The sequence below is a fragment of the Octopus bimaculoides genome, chromosome 4 (genome assembly GCF_046866305.1).
Source record: "Octopus bimaculoides isolate indiv1 chromosome 4, ASM4686630v1, whole genome shotgun sequence".
Taxonomy (NCBI): domain Eukaryota; kingdom Metazoa; phylum Mollusca; class Cephalopoda; order Octopoda; family Octopodidae; genus Octopus; species Octopus bimaculoides.
The window spans coordinates 133,186,021-133,209,686 of NC_142931.1; the positions used below are offsets into that span (position 1 = coordinate 133,186,021).

Sequence of the window (23,666 nt, forward strand, 5' to 3'; positions counted from 1 at the left end):
CATCCGTCTTTATGTTCTGAGTTCAAATTTCGCCGAGGTCGACTTTGCCTTTCATCCTCTCGAGGTTGATAAAAATAAGTACCAGTTGAAGATTAGGGTCAATGTAATTGACTTACCCCATCCCCTGAAATTGCTGGCCTTGTGCCAGAATTTGAAATCATATATTTAGCTATCTTAGTTTTGTGAAGTTTTATGTATGTTCAAACTGTTTTGAATGGCCATTTTATAAACTGGTATCTGTATGTGTGCATTTGTCTTAGTACACACTCACACACACGCATACACATGCAAAATTCTAAACAGTACAATTCTAAGTGACCAAGTATCAAACTTACTACTTTAGTCAATACGACCTCGTGTAATTTTTTTCTTCAGTGTTCTTTGTCCCAGGAATCCACTTGAGTCATATACTGGAGTAGCCCAACTGTAGTAATTACTCCTGTAGCTGCCAAACATGTGCTCTTTGTTGCCATTTACCTCTATGATAGACGTGTTTTCATTATTATTATTAAGGCAGCGAGCTGGCAAAATGCTTAGCAGTATTTTGTCCGTCTTCAGGTTCTGAATTCAAATGCCGCCAAGGTCAACTTTGCCTTTCATCCTTCTGGAGGTTGATAAATTAAGTACCAGTGAAACTACTGGGGTTGATGTAGTTGACTAGTCCCCCTCCTCACAAATTTCAGGTTTTGTACCTTCAGTAGAAAGGATTATTATTATTATTAAGGCAGTGAGCTGGCAGAAGTGTTAGCATGCCAGGCAAAATGCTTACCGGCATTTCATCTGTCCTTGCATTGTGAGTTCAAATTCTGCTGAGGTTGACTTTGCCTTTCATCCTTTTGGGGTTGGTAAATTAATTACCAGTGAAACACTGAGGTCAATGTAATCAACTAGACCGCCCCTCCCCCCAAACAAAAATTCAGGCCTTTAATAGAAAGGTTTATCATCATCATCATCATTACTATTATTATTGAGCTTTGTAATGGGAATCATGAGTTACAAATTTGATCCGCAGTCCTATTTTAATGATGGGTAGGGTATGCTTCACTTGAAGTGTCTATGCCTTTTGGAATGGACACGATTGACTCAGTTCTCCATTATCTCATCCATTTTACCTTTGTCTGTATTAAGGCTTTATGTCTTATGACTATTATTATTATTATTGGCAAGTGTGATAGTACAGTTCTTGGCAGTGGCCCTTAGGAAGAGACCAACACAGCTTCTTCCTCTTTTTTTTTTTTTTATATCCTGAAGCTTAATGCCAGTATAAGAATTCATTAATATTGTTTTTTATTATTAGTTATATGCCTTGAACTTTGTTCTCTAGTGGAAGGTAGCTTCAGTCTTCTGTATTAGCAGGTGACTTTTGTGTTGTGAAGGACACAACATTTTCCCTAAGTTGTGTGCCAGTAAAACAACCCTTTAACAGGTTGATGAAATTTTATTTTTTTACTATTAATTAACTTCTACCCTCCCTTCCTATTCATTGTCACGTCCACAAATAGAAAAGTGGTTTGTGAATTTGTCCATAAAATATATCTAGAAATAATTTGCATTGGATTATTTTTTTGGTAAAAAAAATTTAAAAAAAAAAACAATCTCTGGATTTTAAGCAACATGTAAAGACACTAGACTAAAGAGAGAGATAGGGTCATTGCAAAAGACACAACTCTCTCTCTCTCTCTCTTTCACTACCAGTTTACAGAGTTACTGGTTAATAATTCCAATTTATAAAAAAAATAAATCAGAAAAGACATTATTTTGTAATAGAATTTCTTGTGTTCCTTGGAAATTATCTCATTCAATGCTAAGGTACTTCACACCCTGCACTCAGATTTCTCTCCATATTTTTTAAATGATGCTTTTAGTGTAGAAATAACTAAATGTAATTTATTTGGTACTATCCTGGAGATATTAACAGAAATAGGGATTATTTTTTAAATAAATATTCTTCCAGAAAATATATACACAGTAAAAAAAAAAATACCCAAATGTTTAAAATATAAGAGAAAAGAACAATCTGTTGTTTCCTAATTCCATGTGCACAAGATTGAGGTATTTTCAATATGTAAACATTATCATACCCTGAAATTATTCACCTGTTGTTCATTGTTAAAGACTACTTTTTGTTTTTACCTAATGGCCATGTGATGTGCATGTCTTCAGCTCCTCTGCAGCAGTGCATTGCTCGCTGACAATTTTTGTAATATACCCATGCCACTAGATGTGGGTGTAGATTGTATTTTCTTTATTCCACCAGAAAAAGTCATTAAAGGCAATGGATGATTTGACTAATTTCAGCCTTATTTTTTAGAGTCTGAAATTAGTTGGAATAAACAAAGAATAAAAATACATAAAACAAAATTGGAAATCATTTTTTTTTTTTTTTTTCTCTCAAATTCAGATATTGATTAAAAAATGGAAAAAGAAAAGCTCTAAGTGAAATTTATCCAAGTTTGTACTCTTGTTTTTTTGCCAATAAACTACCTCATGAAGTTTTGAAACAGAAGCTGCTCTTTTTTTTTTTTTATTCTTTTTATCTACTTTGCAGATGCAAGCCAACTTTGGTGGTATATTTTTTATCTACCTTCGCAAGTTTCCACTGGTACAGTATTAAGAATATTAGTTTCCAGTGTGAAAAAAAGTTTAAAATCCTATGTAGTTTCAGTGAGAAGGGGTTATTTGTTTTGTGGCATTTATGTAAGGAAATTAAGTGTTATGATGTTACTAGCTTCAGATAAACAGACTATTGCAATGGAGAGCTGCAATTGTCATCAGTTCTGTAGTGGAGTTGGAAAAGGAATGAGGTCTTATCTATGCCAATTAAGGGTGAAAGTACAACTCCATTTCATCTATGAATGTGTATGGTTAAGAAGTTTGCTTCCCACCCACAAGGTTTGGAGTTCAGTCCCACTGCATGGTACCATGGGCAATTGGCTTGTACTATAGATCCAGGCTGATCAAAGCTTGTGAGTCGGTCAGGTAAACAGAAACTGAAAGAAGCCCATATATGTGTATGCATATTTCTGCCTCCTTGTATTGACATCGCGTGGTGTAAATGATTGCCACTGTCATAAGGCAATGTTCATTTCCAATATTTTGTGAGAACACATATTGCCATGGGCAAATATAACTTACTTGGAAACAGGTGATTGACAGGAAAGGCATCCGGCCACAGACAATTTGTCTCAGTATACTGTCTAACCCATGTAAGCATGGAAAAGTGGGTGTTAAAAAGATAATGAAAATGTACACTAATACATGGTGGTTCTGATTGCCATAAAGTCAACTAATGTCAGAAAAGTATTGGACAAATCCAGAAAATTGGAGTAATTAATGTATAGGATGTAAAATTGTGCCATTGTTCAGAATATCCCCAACTGCTGATTGACCTAAAGGATTCCCGTTAGTAAGGTAACTAGCATTGCATTACGGCCAACACTTTACATTATCATTGCTGTTTGTTTTAGCTAGTGGTCGTTTCTAGTAAATAGGGTACACTATGTGTGTGCCTTTTCAATATGTGATCGGCTTACTAAAACTCCCTTTAAAAATAGATTCTGGCAATATACAGCGTGTTTCAAAACATTTGAGATGTAAATATCACAGAAACTATGAGTCAAAGCAAATGAAATTAAATAGGCTTAATGTTGAGCAACATAACATTTATTCCTCCAAATTTAAATGGGAAATTCAAAGGTATGTGGATTCTTTGAACGATTTCACAAATGTTCAATATGCACACCTCCTGAGACGCGGTACACATGGTAGTCCAGCTCCTCCCAAACACGCTGCAGCATGTCTTGAATGACAGTCTCCAGTGCGTTAGTGATTCTCTGTTTGAGATCCTCTAAGTTTGTAGGTGGAAGGAGGACATAGACCAGGCCCTTCACATAGCCCCATGTTTGCACTTTCGCTTGTCATCTGCACGAGCTGCAGCTTGTTGGGTTTCATTAGCAAGCGTATCCTCAGGACGTGCCAAACTCGTTGGAGGAATCTGGGTTTCCTGGCTTGTTCTTCTTGGGGCTTCGCAGGAGTTTTTATTTGGCGAACCCGCTCGACCGTCTCTTCCGATGTTAGTGGTCGTCCAGATCCTTTTGCCCTGCACAGACAGCCTTCCTCTTTGAATTTTTTGTGCCATGGCCAAATCTGCATTGCCGTTGGTGACTTTTTAGAGAACTCTGTCATGTTCGATTGTGTTCGAGCATACTCCAACACACAAAACGCTTTTTCTCTTCCAGTGAATGCCATTTCTATACTTAAAAAGATAAACATAAAATATTGAACTGTTTCTACACATGCTGTTAAATTTTAAAGTCATTTGAACAAAGTTATTATATTGCGAAATATCAAATTTTTCGAAACACTCTATATATATATATATATATACCATCCGTCACTCAGAGAAACGCCTCACTCTCTAAATACATGGTTTAAAATATAATATGAACAAGTATTAACAAGGCGACGAGTTGGCAGAAGCGTTATCGCGTCGGGTACAACGCTTAGTGGCATTTCTTCCGATTTTACGTTCTGAGTCGGGTTCGATGAAAAAAAAAAAATAATAATAACTGGAGTTAGTGTAACTGACTTGCTCTTTCCCTCGAAATTGCTGGCCTCGTTGCAAAATTTGAAACCAATATGAACAAGCATAAAATTTACTATCGAATACTTGTCCCTTGGCCCTACGTTAATTTGTACACCTTCATCTTTGTTTCCTAGAGTAATATTACAACCTTCGGTAACTTTGATAAATTAAAAAGTTCGGAATTGGTAAATTATTGCTGAGGCATTTCTAAATACCAACTGGTTAAATACAGCTTATTTCCCAGCATAATAGGTTTGTTGTGCACGGGAGACAGTCGCATAACAAAACAATGCTTTTAGGGGCTTCAGGACATTCAAACAAAGATTATTTTGATGAAAATAAACCAGCATTCCCACGATCCTTTTTTGCGCCAGCCCAAAGCGTGTGCAAAAATGCCATTCTACGACCATTTCATTCTGAAAACGGAGATGAAATAGCTTCGAAATGTTGATGGACCACCGTATTTCGTGGCATGAAAGACGCGCCTCAATTTCAGCAGCACTGGTCCAGGAGTAAGTGAGCATCAGAGATAAAATTATCTTATGGAAGGCTCAGCTTCGCATATATGACCCGTGGTGAATTTTAAAAAACTATTTGGGGAGAAGGGCGTCTTGAATGCCGTCAAATACGATAATGGATTTAGTTTAGATATTTCTGAAAATAAGCTTCTAGATATCAAGCAAAAATTCCACCAGAAACTGCTTTATTTTAATTGATTTGAATTAGAATGGTTGACGGCAGATAAATTCCTGGTACACTAATCACTCGCCATATCGCGGATTTTTCTTGCTTATATATATAAATTTATATGGCAGACTCCTCGGTATATCGCGGGTTTCTGCGGCTGATGGGTTTTTATATTTTTCTAGGTTTTAAAAAATAAGCATCAACATTTCGAAGCTATTTCAGAATGAAATGATCGTAGAGTGGCATTTTTGCACACACTTTGGGCTGGCGCAAAAAGGATCGTGGGAATGCAGGTTTATTTTCATCAAAATAATCTTTGTGTTTGAGTGTCCCGAAGCCCCTAAAAGCATTGTGGTAAAATAAGCATTTTCACGCCTAAAAGTTAATAAATTTATAAATAAAAAATACAGTACTGCACTGTATAACATTAAAGAATCGCACATACTGTATGGAAAATGAAACTCGGGAGGTGAGTGTATGGTGTTGTTTTGCATTTATAATTTTAAAAAAATATATACAAATTATAAGAATAATATTAAAACAAATATACAGTACAGTATTGTTTTCACTTCGTGGAGGGATTTGGAGCGTAACACCCACGATGGTCAAGGGATTACTGTATACCATAAATCTGTCATGGTACCGAGAACTTAAGACCGCGAAAATATGGCAGTTAAACATATCCGCGGATATTCATCTGGCTTTTGTGTTAACTGAAGTGCTATATTTATTATTCCTAGTTGCTGTGAATTTAGAAAGATAGAGCTACGAGTAAGCTATAGATTTTCGTCAACAAAAAGTCTACGCTACATCCTCAAGATCTGGTGGCCGAACAAGATTTCAAACAGAAGTCTGTGGTATGGAACGAACCAAACGCACATCAATCAAGAAATTCTGAAAAGGTAAAGGGGCTAGATTGGTAATATTTGAAGGAAACTGCCAAGTAGCATAGCAGGACACGTGTTAGACTCGCAACTTGAAGGGAAGAAGAGAGTTAAACGACCTAAGAAGACTTGGGAAGTGTGTATGGAAGATGAAGCGAAAGCAATCGGTCTTTCTTGGTCTGAAATCAAGAAAGTAGCCCAAGATCGCGTCCACTGGCATGAAATAGTCGTGGCCCATTGCTCTTTACGGAGTAATATGAACTAACTAGAGCTACGATGGATCGTAAATGTAAGGATATAAGTTATTTTCAAAATCTTCAACTCTGTCTTTCTACTCGTTTGTATCTGTTACAATCGAATATGTTGTCAACGTACATGCTGTTGATAAAGTGATTGTATTTGGGAACGGTTTTGTTTTCTACGTTAACAACGTAGAATTCCGTGAGTGTGGAACCGAGCGGAGAACACATAGAGATTCTGGGTTTATGGAATACATTGTAGACAGTAGAAGGAAACGTCGGTTGTGCGAGCCACAGGAAGCATTTTTATAATCTGTCTTGGTACAGCAGCTGGTGTTATTGTATGGTGTAGGTACACGTTATCCAAATGTTGTTTTTGGTTTTTGTTATTGGGACGTTGGTGAAAAGATTTTCACCATCAACATTCATGGTGGAAATTTTGCCAATTTCATCAGTTTCCTGTAGAATTTCTAGGAATTCATCAGAGGATCATACGCTGTATCTGTCTGGTGAGTACTTCTTTATCATGTCGTGTACTTCTTTCGGCGATTCTACACACACACACACATACATACAAGCATGCATATTTTCACGCACAAATATTATTGAAGCATCTGAGTTGTTTGTTGGATGTCAAGACACTGCATCCTTCAAAAATTCCATTCTTACCAAAATTCGCCAACTCTACTCCTTCCGTGCCTATCCATCCTTTCCTCTTTGTAGCTCTTTTACTGTTTATTTTCCTGTCTTTTGGTGATTAATCCCGTGTTCCTTGAGTGTACTTTTGGTTTTCATTGTCGCCCTTCTTTACTTGACTTACTGTTACTTTTTGTCACCCGTTTTATTCTTTTCTGGCGATTTGTAGTGCACCTAAGCACTGTGTACAGTCAGTTCATTATTGTACATATCCGTCTGTCCGTTCGTCCGTCAGTCTGTCCATCACTCACATCTATTAATCATGTACGATATGTTGTGTGTTGCATATGTATGTTGATTTTTTTTTTTTGAGCCTATATTTACGTTTACTTTTGGCAATACATGCAACAAGAATGGTTTACAAAAAAAAAAAGCAACAAAATTTTTTAAAAAGCAGCGAAAAACAAAGCAAAACAATAGTTGACAATACGACAATTCTATAAAATATGAGAAGAGCATCAATGGAAGTTTTGCTAACAGAGAATATAAGTCAAAAATCAACACACTTACACAATATACATACGGAATTAAGTACGAAAACTATAGGATTTAATCACTGAATAATTTTTAAAGCTGAGATTGAAAGAAGAAGAAAAGAAGTCACCAGTATCCCCATGTGTTGTGTCAGGTTCGGCATGCCAAAGAATAGAACCAACGCTTTCTCTTCTTGTCGTAAAAGGCTGTTGAAAACAGGTTGAGGTAATTCCGGCCTCGTAAAACCCTCATCAGCAACGACGACCCAAATAGACCCATGCGTTGGAGGGTTGTCACCTGAGTGGTGCTAGGTGTTATCCGCCAGCAGTAGGAAATCACCAAGAAATGGTGGATGCAGTGACGCGCTGTTACAGCGCATGCCCCTACTACTACTACTACTACTACAAGTATTTCCATGGTTTTCTGTGACCCAATGAAAATCGCGACATTCTACGATCATTTTATTCTGAGGATAGAGTTGGGATAATTTTGAAATGTTAATGGATTCATGGATTTAGAAATGCTAATGATTTATATCTAAAATAAAGGACTAATAAGAAAATATGAAAATTTTCACAAAATTAATAAAACTTGAAAATAGTCGTGGTTTTCAAAGCATGCTTGAAAGAACAGCTGTTTATGAATAAATATGTATACATACATACATATTTTTTAATAAATGTGTATATGCACATACAAATGCATACATGCATATATACACAGTCTCTCTCTTTCACGCATACATAATAAAGACCATTGACAGTTCACTAAATACTTTGCAAGATAAATTCTCGAACTATTGAAATTATCTTCTTTTCGAGAAAAAAGTAAAGAAGTACTTCGTACCAACTGCCAAATGAGAAAGTAAGATGATCTCAAGAAACAAAACTTCTACAAAATTGTTAAGCCCTTGAAGAAAAGACGTCTGATTGTCTGGAGACAAGAAGACAGCTGTGAATACATGTTTCTGCATCAAGAGGCGTCATCAACGCACCAGCAACTGTACTATTTAAACTCTTCTGTCAGTTTCACGTAGTGATCTCAAATTCTACCAAACGGGTGATCATGTGGAAACTGAATGTACCCTCAAAGAAATACACAGAAGATGCTTATGAGGTGAAGCTTGCCAAACAGAGCAATGCAGAAATCGATCGGGGCTGGCAGGAATGTTGCGAGGCAATTGAGGTGAGCTGCCGAGATTTTGTAGGGCGTGCATTCAGCAAAGCTTATACAGGGCTCGGAGTTACAGTTAAGAGAAAGACTATAAATTCCATCACTGTAGCTGTAGAGAATGCCACTAGACGGCTTTGGATAAAGAGGTCAGACCAGTCGTTTGTTACTATTGGGATGCAAGCTGGGACTTCATCGACCCTTTTTGGATCAACTAAGCGAGAGAAATCTGACGTTGAAAGGCTTGAAACCCGATGAGATCCCAGAAACATCACCGACAATGCGTCTCAGAGCATCTGCGAGATGTCACGTAAAACAAGATAAATTCTTGCTTTATTGAATTTACCTTCCCTATCAGTATTACCTCGTCTTTAGCTAGGACTAACAGAAGTAAATTAGCACCTATAATCACATAAGATTCTTTTTTGCTGTACAGTCACCTTCTTTGCAACACTTTCCCTCAGCATAGTAAACACCATTAAAAGTGCGTTATCTACTGCACTAAAGTCTTCACAATGATCGTGAGACGAATACCCTAAGCCACGTGCCTTCTGTCTGCACACAGCGTTGTTATGTGAACACTTAGCAGTAGTGATGTGTGTAGGTCCATGGATCATAGCCAGCTGTCAGTGCAGTCTACACACCATTTTAACGTCCACTTTTCAATGCTTCCAATTTGTTGAGGCAGATTTTCAGCAGCCGAATGCCGTTTCTGTCACCCATCTTCCCCTGTTTCCAAGCAAGGTAATATATTCCGATAGCCAGACATGTTTCACATGGAAGACTGGAAACGAACGAATATAAACGAGCGTCATCACCACATAAGATGAAGATGTTCATTCATAATCATCTCATGATGTCTAGACAAGGATACTTACAAACACTCACACAACCATAAGCTAATGAAGTTCATAAGATAATCGTTTATTTCTTTGTCATCTCTTTTTCTTATTACCACTCTGTACTCAACTAATGGCTCATTCAGAAGCTTACGTATATCGAGTTCTTACATCATCATTGTCGTTTAACGTCCGCTTTCCATGCTAGCATGGGTTGTACGATTTGACTGAGGACTGGTGAACCAGATGGCTACACCAGGCTCCAATCTGAATTGGCAGAGTTTCTACAGCTGGATGCCCTTCCTAACGCCAACCACTCAGAGAGTGTAGTGGGTGCTTTTACGTGCCACCGGCACGAAGGCCAGTAAGGCGGTACTTGTCAACGGCCACGCTCGAAATGGTGTATTTTACGTGCCACCTGCACAGGAGCCAGTCCATCGGCACAGGCAACGATCTCGCTCGAATGTCTTTTTCACGTGCCAGGAAGGCGACGTTGGTAACGATCACGATCAAATGGTGCTATTTACGTGCCCCGAACGGTGCTATTAGTGATCTACTGGTACAGGTGCCATCACGATTTCGCTTGCCCCAACAGGTCTTCGCAAGCAGAGTTTAGTGTTGAATGAAGAGACGTTGGCATGGGTGCCAGTCTACAAATTTAGTTCGATTTCGATTTTCTTACATATATCTGGTTTTTAGTATCACAATGCCTAAGAGAAATATATATCTTTTAGTGGTTTCAGTCATTTGACTGCAGCCATGCTGGGGCATCACCTTGAAGGGTTTGTCAAACAAATCAACTCCAGGACTTATTTTTTAAAGCCCGGTACTTATTTTTGGGCGTCTTTTTTGCTGAACCACTAAGCTGCAAGGACATAAACACCAGTAGTAGTTGTCAAGCAGTGGTGGTGGGGGACAAACCTAACACACACACGGAGCTTCTTTCAGTTTCCATCTACCAAATCCACTCTCAAGGCCCAAGGCTTTAATAGAAGACATTTGCCCAAGGTGCCATGCAGTGGGACGGAACCCAGAGCCATGTGGTTAGGAAGTAAGCTTCTTACCAGGCAGCTACACCTGCACACACAAACTTGTATGTTTGTTTGTTTGTTTACATCCACACAGATCCACTGTTGGCATGCCAAAGATGTTACAACAGAAAAATAAGACAATACAAGTTCTTCAGGAAAGTGAAATTAATTTATTAATTTAAAATCAAAAAAATTTAAAAGAAAAATGGGGGAGGAGGAAAATCAGAAAAAAAAAAATCTTCAAAAAATTAATCTTTATAAATAATTCTTGTTTTTTTTGTTTGTTTGAATATTTTGTTAAATTTATTCATTTATTTATTCATTCGAATCACAACTTAAAACCTAGAACTCTCTGATGAGGTAGCATTTTTTGAATGATGCCAAGAGCTAAGGCTAGTTTTGAACAAAGACATCACGGGATGGGAAGGGATGTTGAAGAAGAGGAGGTAGAGAGAGAGAGAGCGAGATAGAGAGAGAAAAAGAGCCTGTAAACATCAGTTCTTGGGTCAGTTGGTTCCAAACTCAAGTTTTTACACCGTACACTGCATACCTACATCCAACTTACTAAAAGTTTTTAAGCTTTTTATTTTATTTATTTATCTTTTTATTTACAAAAATTTCCAAGCAGCTTTCCTGTTTTCTTGTCTAGAAATCCTTGCAATGACCAGCAACACCAAACACCCATCAGCCACCTGAATGTTGGCAGGATCTAAAAAAAATCTAACATCTGTGGGATTTTTTTTTTTTTTTTTTTTTCTTTTTCCAGCAGTAACTTGAAACAAAATCTTCACAGTTAAAATTGGATGGGGAAGTGTGTTAAAAAAAGAAGTTAATAATAAATTCTATCTACTATAGGTACAAGGCCTGAAAATTCATGGGGAGGGGGGTGGGGGCTAGTCAATTACATCAACCTCAATGTTCAACCGGTACTTAGCCTTTCATCGTTTCAGGTTGATCAGATAAGTCCACCTTGGTGGACTTTCAATTCAGAATGTAAAAATGGATGAAACACTGCTAAGCACCTTGTCTAATGTGTGCCACTGATTCTACCAGCTCACTGCCTTAATAAATATAATAATAATCAATCGCAGAATAATGCTAATAATATAGCCTGAACAGGATAAACTATCCCTATTTTGCAGAGAAAAGTGTAGGTGGCTAGCTGTGAACTCAAACTCACATCCTCGTGATTACATGTCACGATGCTTTGACCGATTAAGCTAAACTACCCACTACAAATTCCTCTGCAAATTAAGATATATAAATCTCGCTTTATGAGACGCTCTCATATGTTAAATTCAAATTACGACAAACGTATTGTCGTAATTTGAATTTGTAATAATAATCCTTTCTACTGTAGGCACAAGGCCTGAAATTTTTAGGGGAGGGGATAGATGATTAAATTGACCCAGTAGTCAACTGGTACTTTTTTTTTTTTTTTCAATCAATCCTGAAAGGACAAAAGGCAAAGTAGACCTCAATGGAATCGGAACTCCGAACAGAAAGACAAACAAAACGCTGCTAAGCATTTTGTCCAGCATGCTAATGATTTTGCAATAAGTATATTAATTAAAACATTGATCTCTAACTTGAGCACAAGGCCATACATGGGAAGAGGAAGGAGGCAGTTAATAATTGATTGCATCTATCCCACCCAACCCCCAGCAGATTACCGGGAAGTACTTATTTCATTGACCCAAGGAAGATGGAAGATGAAAGGCAAAAGTCAATCTTGATAGAATTTCAACACAGAACAAAGGGTCATAACTAAATACTGCATAGCATTTAGTTTGACACTAACAGTTCTGACAAAATCATCCACTGCCCAAATAGTAGAAGTAGTAATAATAATGATGATGATGATGAAGATGATGGTTTTTAATATAAGCGCAAAGCCTGAAATTTGGAGGAGGGGAACAGTTGATACTAGTGACTCCAGTACTTGACTACTTTTATTTTATTGACCCTGGAGGAAATGAAAGGCAAATTTGACCTCGGTGGGATTCGAACTCAAAATGTAGAGAGCCAGAACTAATACTGCAAGGCAGTTTGTCCAAAGCTCTAATGATTCTGCCAACCCACCGCCCTTAATAATAATTGTAATAATAATAATAACCGCAATTATAATCTTTTATGAAAGATTAGTTATCAAAAACCAAGCATAATTTTGGTGGTAGCAAAAACTTGTTTGAAAAATCCAACATAGTAATTGAAGAGATGGAAAAGAAATAGACAACAGGGTCACTATTGTAAATATATTTTAATATTTTTTTTCCATTCTACTGAACCACCGGAGACAGTATTTAGAGTTTATATAAACTGTTCAACTGTCTTCTGAATAGCCAGTAATACCCAGAACAAACATCCTTTCAACCAATCAAATTTCTATTAATATAAGAGATAGACCACCTATACACCCACACAAATTTGCAGTAACAGCACTCTGTAAACAGAAGGGGGTCGGTAACACCACTTTGTAACAGAAGATGAAAAGAAAAAAAAAAAAATCCTTCAAAAGTTAATTATATATACAAGCTAAATTCCTCACCCTAAAATGTTTTGTAAAATGAACTTGATTGGTCCATGTCAATTAAAAACCAGTTTTTATCTGGTGCAACACTCCCATAATCCAAGACATTTCAGTAAATTTGTTGCCAACTTTCTGCAGAAGAAATCAAACGATATTGTGACTTACTAATATAAGAGCATTTTTATCAAACCCCCAAATTCATAAATTGCTAATCAAGTAATTGTTTTAGTGAAGTTAAAAAAATATTTAAATGACCAGCTTATGTATGGTTAAAAAAAAAATCACATAATTATCACTAACAATGATCCCAATATAGGATAGGATCGTTGTTTAGCCCTAGGTCAGTCCCTAATGAGTAGAAATATGATGAAAGGCATAGCAGCTATGATGATACTGTCTTTTTGTGCGTCCTGATGGAGATTTGGCTGATATATTTAGCAGGTCTAGGAAACTATATAGAGGCTCCTTCATTGGATCACAGTTACTAATGGTCTCTTCAAAAATGATCACAAAGCAGTAATTAATGAGTACACTAAATAATTAACAACCAAGTTAATATTACAACTTCTAACTTTTCCTTTTTTTATACCAACTTGCCTGAAACTACCCATAGTTTAATGAAAGTGTAGTGAGACTTAGGATATGAACCTAATTCTCTAAATTATCAGGCCATCCGCATACATTTGTCATGTGCATGTTTTATTTATCAACTAATTGTCTTGCAGGAGATTATGTCACAAAGTTAGAACAAAAGTGTATGTCCTTGAAATTTGTGAGCTTTTCTCTAGTGATAAGCAAAGCCCTTTGAAGATCAAACGCAGTGTTGAGGGCAATTTAAAAATGCAAACCTCAACTTTTGCCAAACAAGCCAGAACAATCACAGAAGTTGAGACCCACCAGAGAGCAACACATGATTCTTGGTACTCGTGTGACAATGTTAGGAAGAATCATTTGACTACCATAGATTCATTTTCCTCAAGTCTCCCCATAGAGATCAAGGGCAGAGCCTTGAGGACCTTTTGATAAACTCACATCCTGAATTTTGATTCAAGACCAATTTTTTCCTGTCCCTTGAGTAATGACCATAGAATTTAGACACTATGAAAAGTTGATTCTTATATCCAAAGTATCTCTACAAGTGAGTATCTGAAAATCCATGTGTACACACACACACACACACACACACACATTGCAATTTAATTTGTGTAAATGTTAATACAGATATTTTCCCTATCTTTCCATTTGTTTTCTCTCCTCATTCCTTTCTGTAGAACAGTGTAGGCTTGAAATGTCAAAGATTCTTCCATTTTTTTTCTGAGTTCCCTCACCTAGGGAACAATAAACATATGGAAAGAGGGGGAAAATGTATCCATATTAACGTTTGTATGTGTATGTATGTATGTCTATGTATATATATATATATGTCTAATTTGTGCATACAAACACACACACACACACATACATAGAGCCTTTCTTTAAATAAATATATTACAAAATGTTTGCAAGTTTTGTTCCTGTTTACAACACATGCAGCCCAGCCCAAACCATAATAATCTCTCACTCACCACAACCAGGCAACTATCCACGAGACAAAGGTGGCCCAATGCAAACAAGCTATCTTACCACAACATACTGGTGACCCCAACTAGAAAAGTATAGCACTTCACTGATGGATCATGGATTATTCCTCTGTACAGACTGGAGAAAGCCTATGCTGTTAAAATCTCCATGGAAATTCAGGAGGCTATAGAGGAAGCTGTCCATTTGACTGGATTTTCTCTTGGAAACATAGGTCTTCCAAGCTTTTTTTGCTGTGGCAGCGGTAGGTAAATAATATTCAATGAATCCTAACTTCAAAAGACTCATCACAGGAATAGACATGTTTGTAAAAACAATTCAAGATGATCTGCTTGCTGGAATCAGACCTGGTTACTTGTCAATATGATACAAAGACTGTGCTACATTAGGAGTACTGAGATTTGCTTCAAAGGTCAAAGGTTACAGTCCCAAGACAATGAAGAGATGTCTTTTTTTTTTCATAAGAACATCGTACTAGGAGTAAGAACCATCTTTAGTTCTGATGAGGAAATTGATGTTTGACCATTACTTACCATATTATCAATCAATGGAAATAGAGCCAAGTTCACCATTTTCCATCACAGAAAATAATTATTTTACAATGCAGATGGCCTTACAAGGGGAGAGAAGAGCCTCAAATGCAATCTAATTAGATGGAGTAGATTATGAAATAGTGGTTATAACAATTCATCTACTAATAATAACTGATTCTGCGAAAGGTGTAACCACATGTTTTTCCAATAATGAAGTAGAAAGAGAATTCACAGAACTGAAGGACCTGAAATGACTGCTGATACAGACATTTTAGATGCAGGTAAACCCTAATCAGGAGATCTAGAATTAGATGTAAATGAGATCTGGAGAAGGTGAAAGTTCAATGAAAGTAATACTTAGACAAGAGGCAAAGGCCCTTTTACACAGGGTTTCATTCAAGACAAAAATCATTGGAAACTTCTTGGTCAAAAGTTAAAAGAGTTGGTTGCTTTTGCAGGAGATTACACCACAAAAGTGAATGTCCATGAGATTTGTGCACTTTTCTCGAATGATAAGCAAAGCCCTCAAAGATCAAGTGCAGAGTGTCAAGGGCAACTGAAGAACACAGACCTCAACTTTTGCCAAGCAAGCTGGAACAAGCACAGAGGTTGAGCAACTCTCTAGAGAGCAGCACATGATTCTTGGTGCCTGTGCGACCATGTTATGAAGAATCCTTTGTCTTTAGAGCACATCTTTATGTAAGTACCATAAACTCCATTTCCTCACCTCTTGCCACACACATCAAGGGCAGTACATAGGAGAGTTCTAGATAAACTCACATCTCAATATTCATTGAAGACCAATTCATTCCAGTCTCTTGAGTAAACCACTAATGACTGTAGAATTTAGATACCATGAAAAGTCAATCCTTATCCTAAGTCACTACCAGTGACTCTCTAAAAATCTATGTACGCTATATATGTGTATGTGAATTTATATATATACACACACACACAGACACATGACTGCAGCTGCATGGCTGAAATGAATAAAAGAATGTGTATGCGTGTGTGTGCATAGCCTATCATTAAATAAATTTATTACAAAAAGGCTCACAACTCATTTCCTGATAACAACACCTGCAACCCAGCCCAATCTATATTAATCTCACATCACAACAACCCAATGCAAACAAGCTATCTTACCAAGACATCATGATAAAAGAAAACTGCCTGGTTTAAAGTCATTTATACAACTTTCAACCCTTTTGATACCAACCTGCCCGAGATTTCCCTTAGTTTTATGATACAAAAACTGCTTGTTTTAAAGACTGCTTAAATTTAAACCTATCATAATTATATGGAAGAATTATATAAGCTGAAGTCCACAGAGAAAAGTTGGTTTATTTTACTAAATGTTCCAAACTATTATTTTTAAAATTAACTAAAACACATGGACAGTGTATTTTACAAAAGGCTTAATTCACCGACAATTATTGTACAAGCGAAAGTCAGTGATGGGAGGAAGGTATTGGCGTTAATACCTATTGCAGATATGTAGAGGAAAATGATTAATTAAAAGAGGGCACATGTGTGAGGAGGATCATTGCTGTTTTGTGTGGGCGTCAGAACCCTAATCTAACAGATTGGGTAGGCAAAAGTTTCTGTTCCCTTGTCTTCTTACCTTGAAATTGGTAATATCAAAAATTTATTTTATATGGAATATTTGTAAAAGAAAGAAAAAAAAAAACCTAAAACAAATTATTCCGTTTTAGTTCCAGAGATGGGAGAGAAAAACTTGCACAGGGGCACAGAGAGACAGACACTTGGAATATGGAGGAAACAAAAAAAAAAAAAAAAAAGTAAACTGAAATTTAAGCAAAAAAAATTCAAATTGATAAAAATAGAATTGGAAAGAGGAAGGAGGGGGATGACAATAAAAGTGGGACCTGTTTGTGTTAAGGATTTGTTTTTCTAAAAAAAAAATTAAAAGTCAAATAAAAACAACATAATAAAGCTGTCCATGAGAAACACTGTAACAATTTCTCAAAAGAATAGCTACAAGTTATTTATAAACCTTAAAGAACTGGTCAGTCAGATGTCCAGAGTCTTGAGCGCTTACCATAGGAAGCATATAGCAATCAAGGCAGATTGGTAAATGCAATAATCAATCACGTTACCAACATCCCACTGTGAAATCATGATCAAACACCAGCTGTGTTCTGTGTATTGCTGCTACGTGAGCGAACTATCAGATGTTAGACAATGTCAAAGAGTAAACTTCACCTCTTGATTAGAATTTTGTCTTTGAAGCGATTCAGTTTTGGGGAAATCTATCTCCACATAGGTCAGAGGTGAAACACTTTTTTCTTCAGCACCAGAAGAATGGCGACTTTTAATGGAATTTGGAGACTTCTGGTGAAGGTCTGAACATTCTGTTAGTGTTTCTGTTGAGCTCAATTCAAGAGAAGCATAGTTCAGTTCCGTCTCACAGCTTGAGCTATGTTTTAAAGAAGACAGAGGGTTGCCTGTTATGGGTGGAATCAAACAAACTTCTGTATAGCTGTGACGGCCCTGCAGTCCCAAACTCTCAGACTTTTTCGGTTGTGCCGAGTCAGAAGCAATACTTGAACAACTGTTGTTTTTTGTCATGAAAGACTGTTCAGAGGAGTGGCTGTCACTTTTGGAGGATCTGAAACATTCCCCATCACTTTTCTTTGAAGGCCTTCGCTCAACATTAACAAAACTTTCTGAATTCTCTGCCGTGTGGTTAGACTGGTCTAATATTTTCATGTTAGACATCATTTCGGAGCACTGATTAACATTTCTATCTTCCTGTCGGCTTTCATCTGAACCAGTTTCACTAACATTTTTGGGAACCTCAGAGAGTTTTTCTTGAGAAAGAACTGGATTGGGATTCCCCAATCTTGTCGATTCCTTTTCACTGGAAGAAATCTCATCTGTATCTACCAGCCAACTACTCTGCCTCAAGGGTTTCTTATATGTCTGCTCTTCATGGCAGTTTGACCATGACATTGGGTTCAAAGGTTTCTCATTTCTACCTGGTGCTTGACCGAATGACAAATTAAAATACTCTGCATTTTCAGTTTCAGTTGGACAACTGATAGGAGAGGTTGATGTTGAGGCAGATTTTGCATGCAATGAAGTGGAAGTTGTCTTACAAGAGTCTATGGAAGGTGCTGTATATTGGGCAAAACTAGATGCAGCAGGTGGGGAGTAAAGGTCAGTTTTCACAGGCATTGATGAATGTCGTTTGTGAATCACTTTCATAGTATCACGATTACATCTTTTTGTACTTTGAAGGTTATCGTTGCAAGAAGTGGAAAGACTTTGTATATATTCAATGCCCGAAGGAACAGTACATGGAGCAGATGAAGGCTCGTGTCTGTATTGCTGTCTGGGGTCAAACACAACGTAAGGCTCAATTTCAGCAGCTTTTGCTTTTTCACAGTTGAAAGGAAAAGAATTTGAGAAAAATGGATCAAAATTAGAACTGAACATACTCTGAGGCCTTTTGGCATCAGACTTTCCCAATATAATGTCACTGTCAAATTTCTCTTTCCGAGAAGTGCAGCTATCATTTACTTTTTTAGAAAGTGTATCATTGTCATATTTTTTCATGGCATTGCTTGCGTTGTAAGAGAGTTCAATATAGGCATCTTCTACATCAGAAGGCTTTTCTTTATGGTTTCGAAGCCCATAACTAGGGCAAGAAATGTTACTTTCATCATATGGGGGCCTGATCGGTTTGGGAAAATCCATGTTAAAATAAGGATCCCCAGCACTTTCCTGCTTACGAAGGGTTGCCAATGCCTGAGACCTGTTATCATGAGAGACACTCTTTGTGCGTCTAACACCCAAATCAGATGGGACACGTTCAGTTTTAGAACGTAGACTTAGCCTTTCTGAAAACCCTGAGTGCGTACATGGTACATACCGATCGACATCTTTGTGCCAACTATTACTACCTGAGTCTGATTCATCATCAGAATTAGATTTTATATGAGAAACTACCTTGTCAGGAACAGGCCCTGGTTTAAGGGAGTGATCAGTTTTCCTTTGTCCATAATACTTATCAAATGGGTAACATTGACAGCTGGAATATTCTCCCAGGCTCATTGACATCACAGGTGAGTTAGTTTTCATATTAATTACATCACACACAGGTGAATGTTTTGGACTGGATGAGAAACCAGTCATCTCCAGGTAAGTTGACATTTCTCCACCTGTATTTGACATGGAACTTACTGGAAGATGTGCGTGAAAAGATTTAGACATGCTCCCTTTATTCTTCCCCATCTCTATGGCATCGTTGTTCTTTTTACTGTGGTATTTCCAATGTGTGCCATCAGGGCCAGGTAAGAAAGCTAATGAATAAGGATCCTTTTGTAAAGATTCCTGGGACATTTTGCGAAGAAGTTCTTCTGAAGTAGTTCTTACCGATTCAAAAGAGCTCCGTTTAAAGCACCTTGAGCTGTGACTAGACGATCTTGGACGATGACCCTGAGTCAAAGATTTTCCCAAGCTGGACGCTCTTGGCCTGCATCCATAGCTATCACTAGCTGTGCGAGGACGACCAAATTCCAACTCAGAAAAATCAGAATCTTCCGACTTGTATGAGCCACAAGGTGGACTGTTGGAAGGAAGCGAGTGATTGGATGATGTGTTGGAGGACTTTTGTTTCTGTGAGATCAGATGTGGGGCACTGGAACATCGACTGTTATCCATCATTCCTAACATAGCTAGTTTTGCATCACAACCTTGTGGCTTCAACACCGTCTTTGGTTGAGGTTTGCATCCAACTGAATAAGAACGTTTTGGTATATCCTTCTCAACAGATATAGTCTCATCAGATATCAGATAACTGTGACCACGATTAGGACGTAAGCTGCTGCTACCTTTGGGACTGTGGCCAGGTGGAGTCATTTGGAGATAATGTTCTTCTGGGCCTGCAGAAAATAAGAGAGAAGAGTCAGTGGTGATAGTTGTTCTGATGGTAGAAGGGACAGTAATAGGTTTAATGACAATAAGAAACACACACAACATACATACACATCACATAAACACATACACACACACACGTGCAAGCACACAACACATACACAACACACAAACATACACAACACACAACACATACACAACACACAAACATACACAACACACAAACATACACAACACACAACACATACACAACACACAACACATACACAACACACAACACATACACAACACACAAACATACAACACAATTTTTTTCCATAAAAAATACAAAATACCACTTACTTCCACTTTCTTTAACAGTGGGTAAACTTGTGCCTGTAGGCCCCATATCAACATAGGGAGCGTCATTGACTGGACTACTAGCCTGAGGGGAGAGTTGCTGTTGTTGCTGCTGCTGTTGAGGTGTCTGCTGTGGCACAGAAACCGCTTTACCTGGCTCCATCATCACATAAGAACTTACATCACCGCCATAGTCTAAAAGAAAGCCAGGAAAACTCACGTCAGCATGGTTTAGTAGTACAAGAGGCAGGTTCATTGCTAGTTTCTTTTTTTCTTTATGCTAACACACTTCACTTAGTTGGAATATATTATTATCATTATTATTATTATTATCTAACGCCCATTTTCTAGGCTGGAACGGGTTGGATGGTTTGACATAATCCTGTGAACTGCAAGGTTGCTTTGTGCTCCATTTCAGCTTTGGCATGGTTTCTGTGGTTGGAAGCTCTAAGCCAACCAATTTACAGTGTGCATGTGCAGTGGGTACTTTTTTTTCATGCAATTGGCACAAATGAGATTGCCAAGTAATCTCATTAGCAAGACAAAAAGAATAAGGAATGGGGAAAAAGCTCCTTTGAGTTAGTGGGGAGAGCAGGGAGGGGCTCTGAGAGGGAGAAGAGACAGCTTTATATCAAGGACACGAAGTGTCTCACTATAGAGAAGATACATAAGATGGTAATGATGGGGTGCTAGAGAAAACCTCAGTAAGAGATGAACAGCAAATAAAATAAATGTGACACTGCAACATCCATTTCTCTGCGTACTTCAAAATAAAACTAAATCAGTTTTTGACTTAAGTTAAAAGAAACTGATATGAGTACAAAGCCAGAGACGTAAATAGTTTATTCGGAGGCCACAATGGCTTCCCCCCCCCCCACCTCACTTCTTCCATCAGTCACAAGGTCCCTAAAAAGGACATGAGCACTTTCGTTCCTCTTGGCTAAAAGAAAAAAATACACATATACACACACAGAGATTTGCATGCGTGCGTGTGTGTGTGCCCGCACGCATGCCTGTGTTTTATATACTTCTAAAATTGTCACAGGATCCCATAATTCCAAGTGAAAAGTAGAGTCAACTAAATCTAAGATCAATACTTCACAGATACCTATTTTATTCACCCTGAAAGGATTAATGGCAAAGTCAACTTTGGGGGGTTTTGAATTCAAAATACAAAGGGACATAACTGAATATCACTAGAAATTTTGTCAGGTACTCCAACATATATATCACATACAAACTCATGCACGTATTCATTTTTAGTGTCTACTTTTCCATGTTTCTCATACACACACATCAGTAGCAATAACTTTAGTATTAATAATTTGTACAGTCAAAGAAGGGTGTACTCAATGCTAAGGTAAGTACAGTGCATTTATAGTTGAAATTCAAAAGATGGTCAACATAGGTCAAGTTAAGCAGACTTATTAGATGTGAGTTACCTCGTTCACTTTTCTGTGAGCCGGGTGATAGGTCCATACATGCATCATAACTATCTGTCATCTCAGAGGCTGTGGTAGATGCACTCGGTTGGAAGTTAATATAATTTTCAAACTGCCCTGTTTCTCCCCAGTTAGAACCAGCTGAACCTAAAAAATTGAAGACATTAGTTACAACTGTTAGATAATTCAATAATGTTGGAGAGAGAGGATGGGGCAGAAACACGGTAAGGTAGAGAGAATGAGAGAGAGGAGGAACAAACATGAACACCTGCACACTCAGTGAGAGACAGCATGACAAAGTGATAGAGGGACAGAGACCAGGATGCAGTATGAACTTACCATATTGTTCAGGTGTTGAAGGAGTAGAGGACTGGTCGCCAGGATGCATTGGGACGTAGTCTTCTATATAACTGCCTCGTAAACTGTCTGGTGTTGGGACACTACTGCGACAACGGTAAGACCTACGTAAGAGAAACATGAGAGAAAACAATACAAATAAGGTCTGTGACACTTCTTGGAACCCCTGTATTAAGTGAGGTCATATTTTTGGGAAGAGCTAATAACAGGGATCGTGGTCTTTTCAGTTTGAATCTCCTTATCCAATTTTTTTGTTTAAGAGAAATTTTATATAGATCTAGTTTGGAAAAAATAAAAAAAAATTTTTTTTATCACGTAAAATGTGAGTGTGAGTGTGTGCGCGCGCGCACACACACACACACACACCTACAAGAATACACATTAAATCGAATCGATGAATAGAGTTATCTCCCCTGCAAGAACCAAGGTAGGTAACTCATGTAAAACACAGCTGGTTTACATTTCCTTCTATCTTTATTGCTTTTAGCAGTGGCATAATTGTTTACTTGAGGCAATTACAGAGATTATAGAATTAAAATGAATCAGAGGAATTCAAATAGAAGGATCTTTGAAGTGTTAAGATATACTACTAACACCGCACTAATTTAATCAATACAGCCATATGACAACAATAAATGGCCCAACGGACATAAAAAAGAAAATATGGTTCAGACAGGGAAGAGGAAATTCCATGACTTTTTGAACGAACTGTTTGAGGGAAAGAAAACATGATTGTAAGGTTACTGCAATAGGCAGCAGTACGTTAATATAACGAGAGCTGGTCTGAATACGTTGCAAAAGAGTGGACTTCACAAAAGGAACTGGTGTTAATCTAGGCAGTGAATTAGATCACCTTAGAATATTTACAGTTAATCTGGCAAAAACAGCTATGGGCCAGCCTATACAGCCACAAAAAGATAGCAGTTGTTGTTCAGCCAATAAGATCACAAAAAGGCAGCAGTTATTGGTCATCCTGTAGCCTACAAAGAGAACAGCTATAGGCCATCCTGAACGATCACATGAAGATAACAGGTTTGTCAGTCTATACAGACACACTAACACAAGCTTTGTATCAGCCAGACAAGAACAGTTTATATAACAGCTTATATAACCACATGTACAGAAAACAATAGTACGAGGTCAACAAGAAAACCTCTGAATGTTTTGTTGTCTTAGGGAACGATGGTCACGTTAAAATATATGACTAGAGAAACAAAATGAAATGGTTGCAGCTGGATCACCTTTGATAAAGGCTGACCGGGGGTAAACAGTTATTAAAAAAAAAAAAAAAAAACTACTTACCCAATAGGAATTTCCACAGCTGGACTTGAGGCACAACTTTCAGCGGAATAACTGCTACGAGATCCATGGGATTCGGTG

General features: G+C 37.6%; 1 protein-coding gene across 2 annotated transcripts in view; it reads right to left on the minus strand.

Moving 5' to 3' along the window:
• Positions 1 to 10,755: 10,755 nt before the first annotated feature.
• The window catches only part of LOC106876466 (uncharacterized), a 90,043-nt gene continuing 77,132 nt past the window's right edge, over positions 10,756 to 23,666 (minus strand). For both annotated transcript variants that reach the window (XM_052967503.2, XM_052967502.2), the window contains 5 exons: positions 23,589 to 23,666; positions 22,269 to 22,390; positions 21,930 to 22,076; positions 20,491 to 20,682; positions 10,756 to 20,156 (listed from right to left, as the gene is read on the minus strand). The exon at positions 23,589 to 23,666 is cut by the window's right edge and continues 48 nt beyond it. In XM_052967503.2, coding sequence (XP_052823463.1) covers positions 17,455 to 20,156; positions 20,491 to 20,682; positions 21,930 to 22,076; positions 22,269 to 22,390; positions 23,589 to 23,666 — 3,241 coding nt within the window. In that variant the 3' untranslated portion in view covers positions 10,756 to 17,454. The remainder of the gene's footprint in view (positions 20,157 to 20,490; positions 20,683 to 21,929; positions 22,077 to 22,268; positions 22,391 to 23,588) is intronic.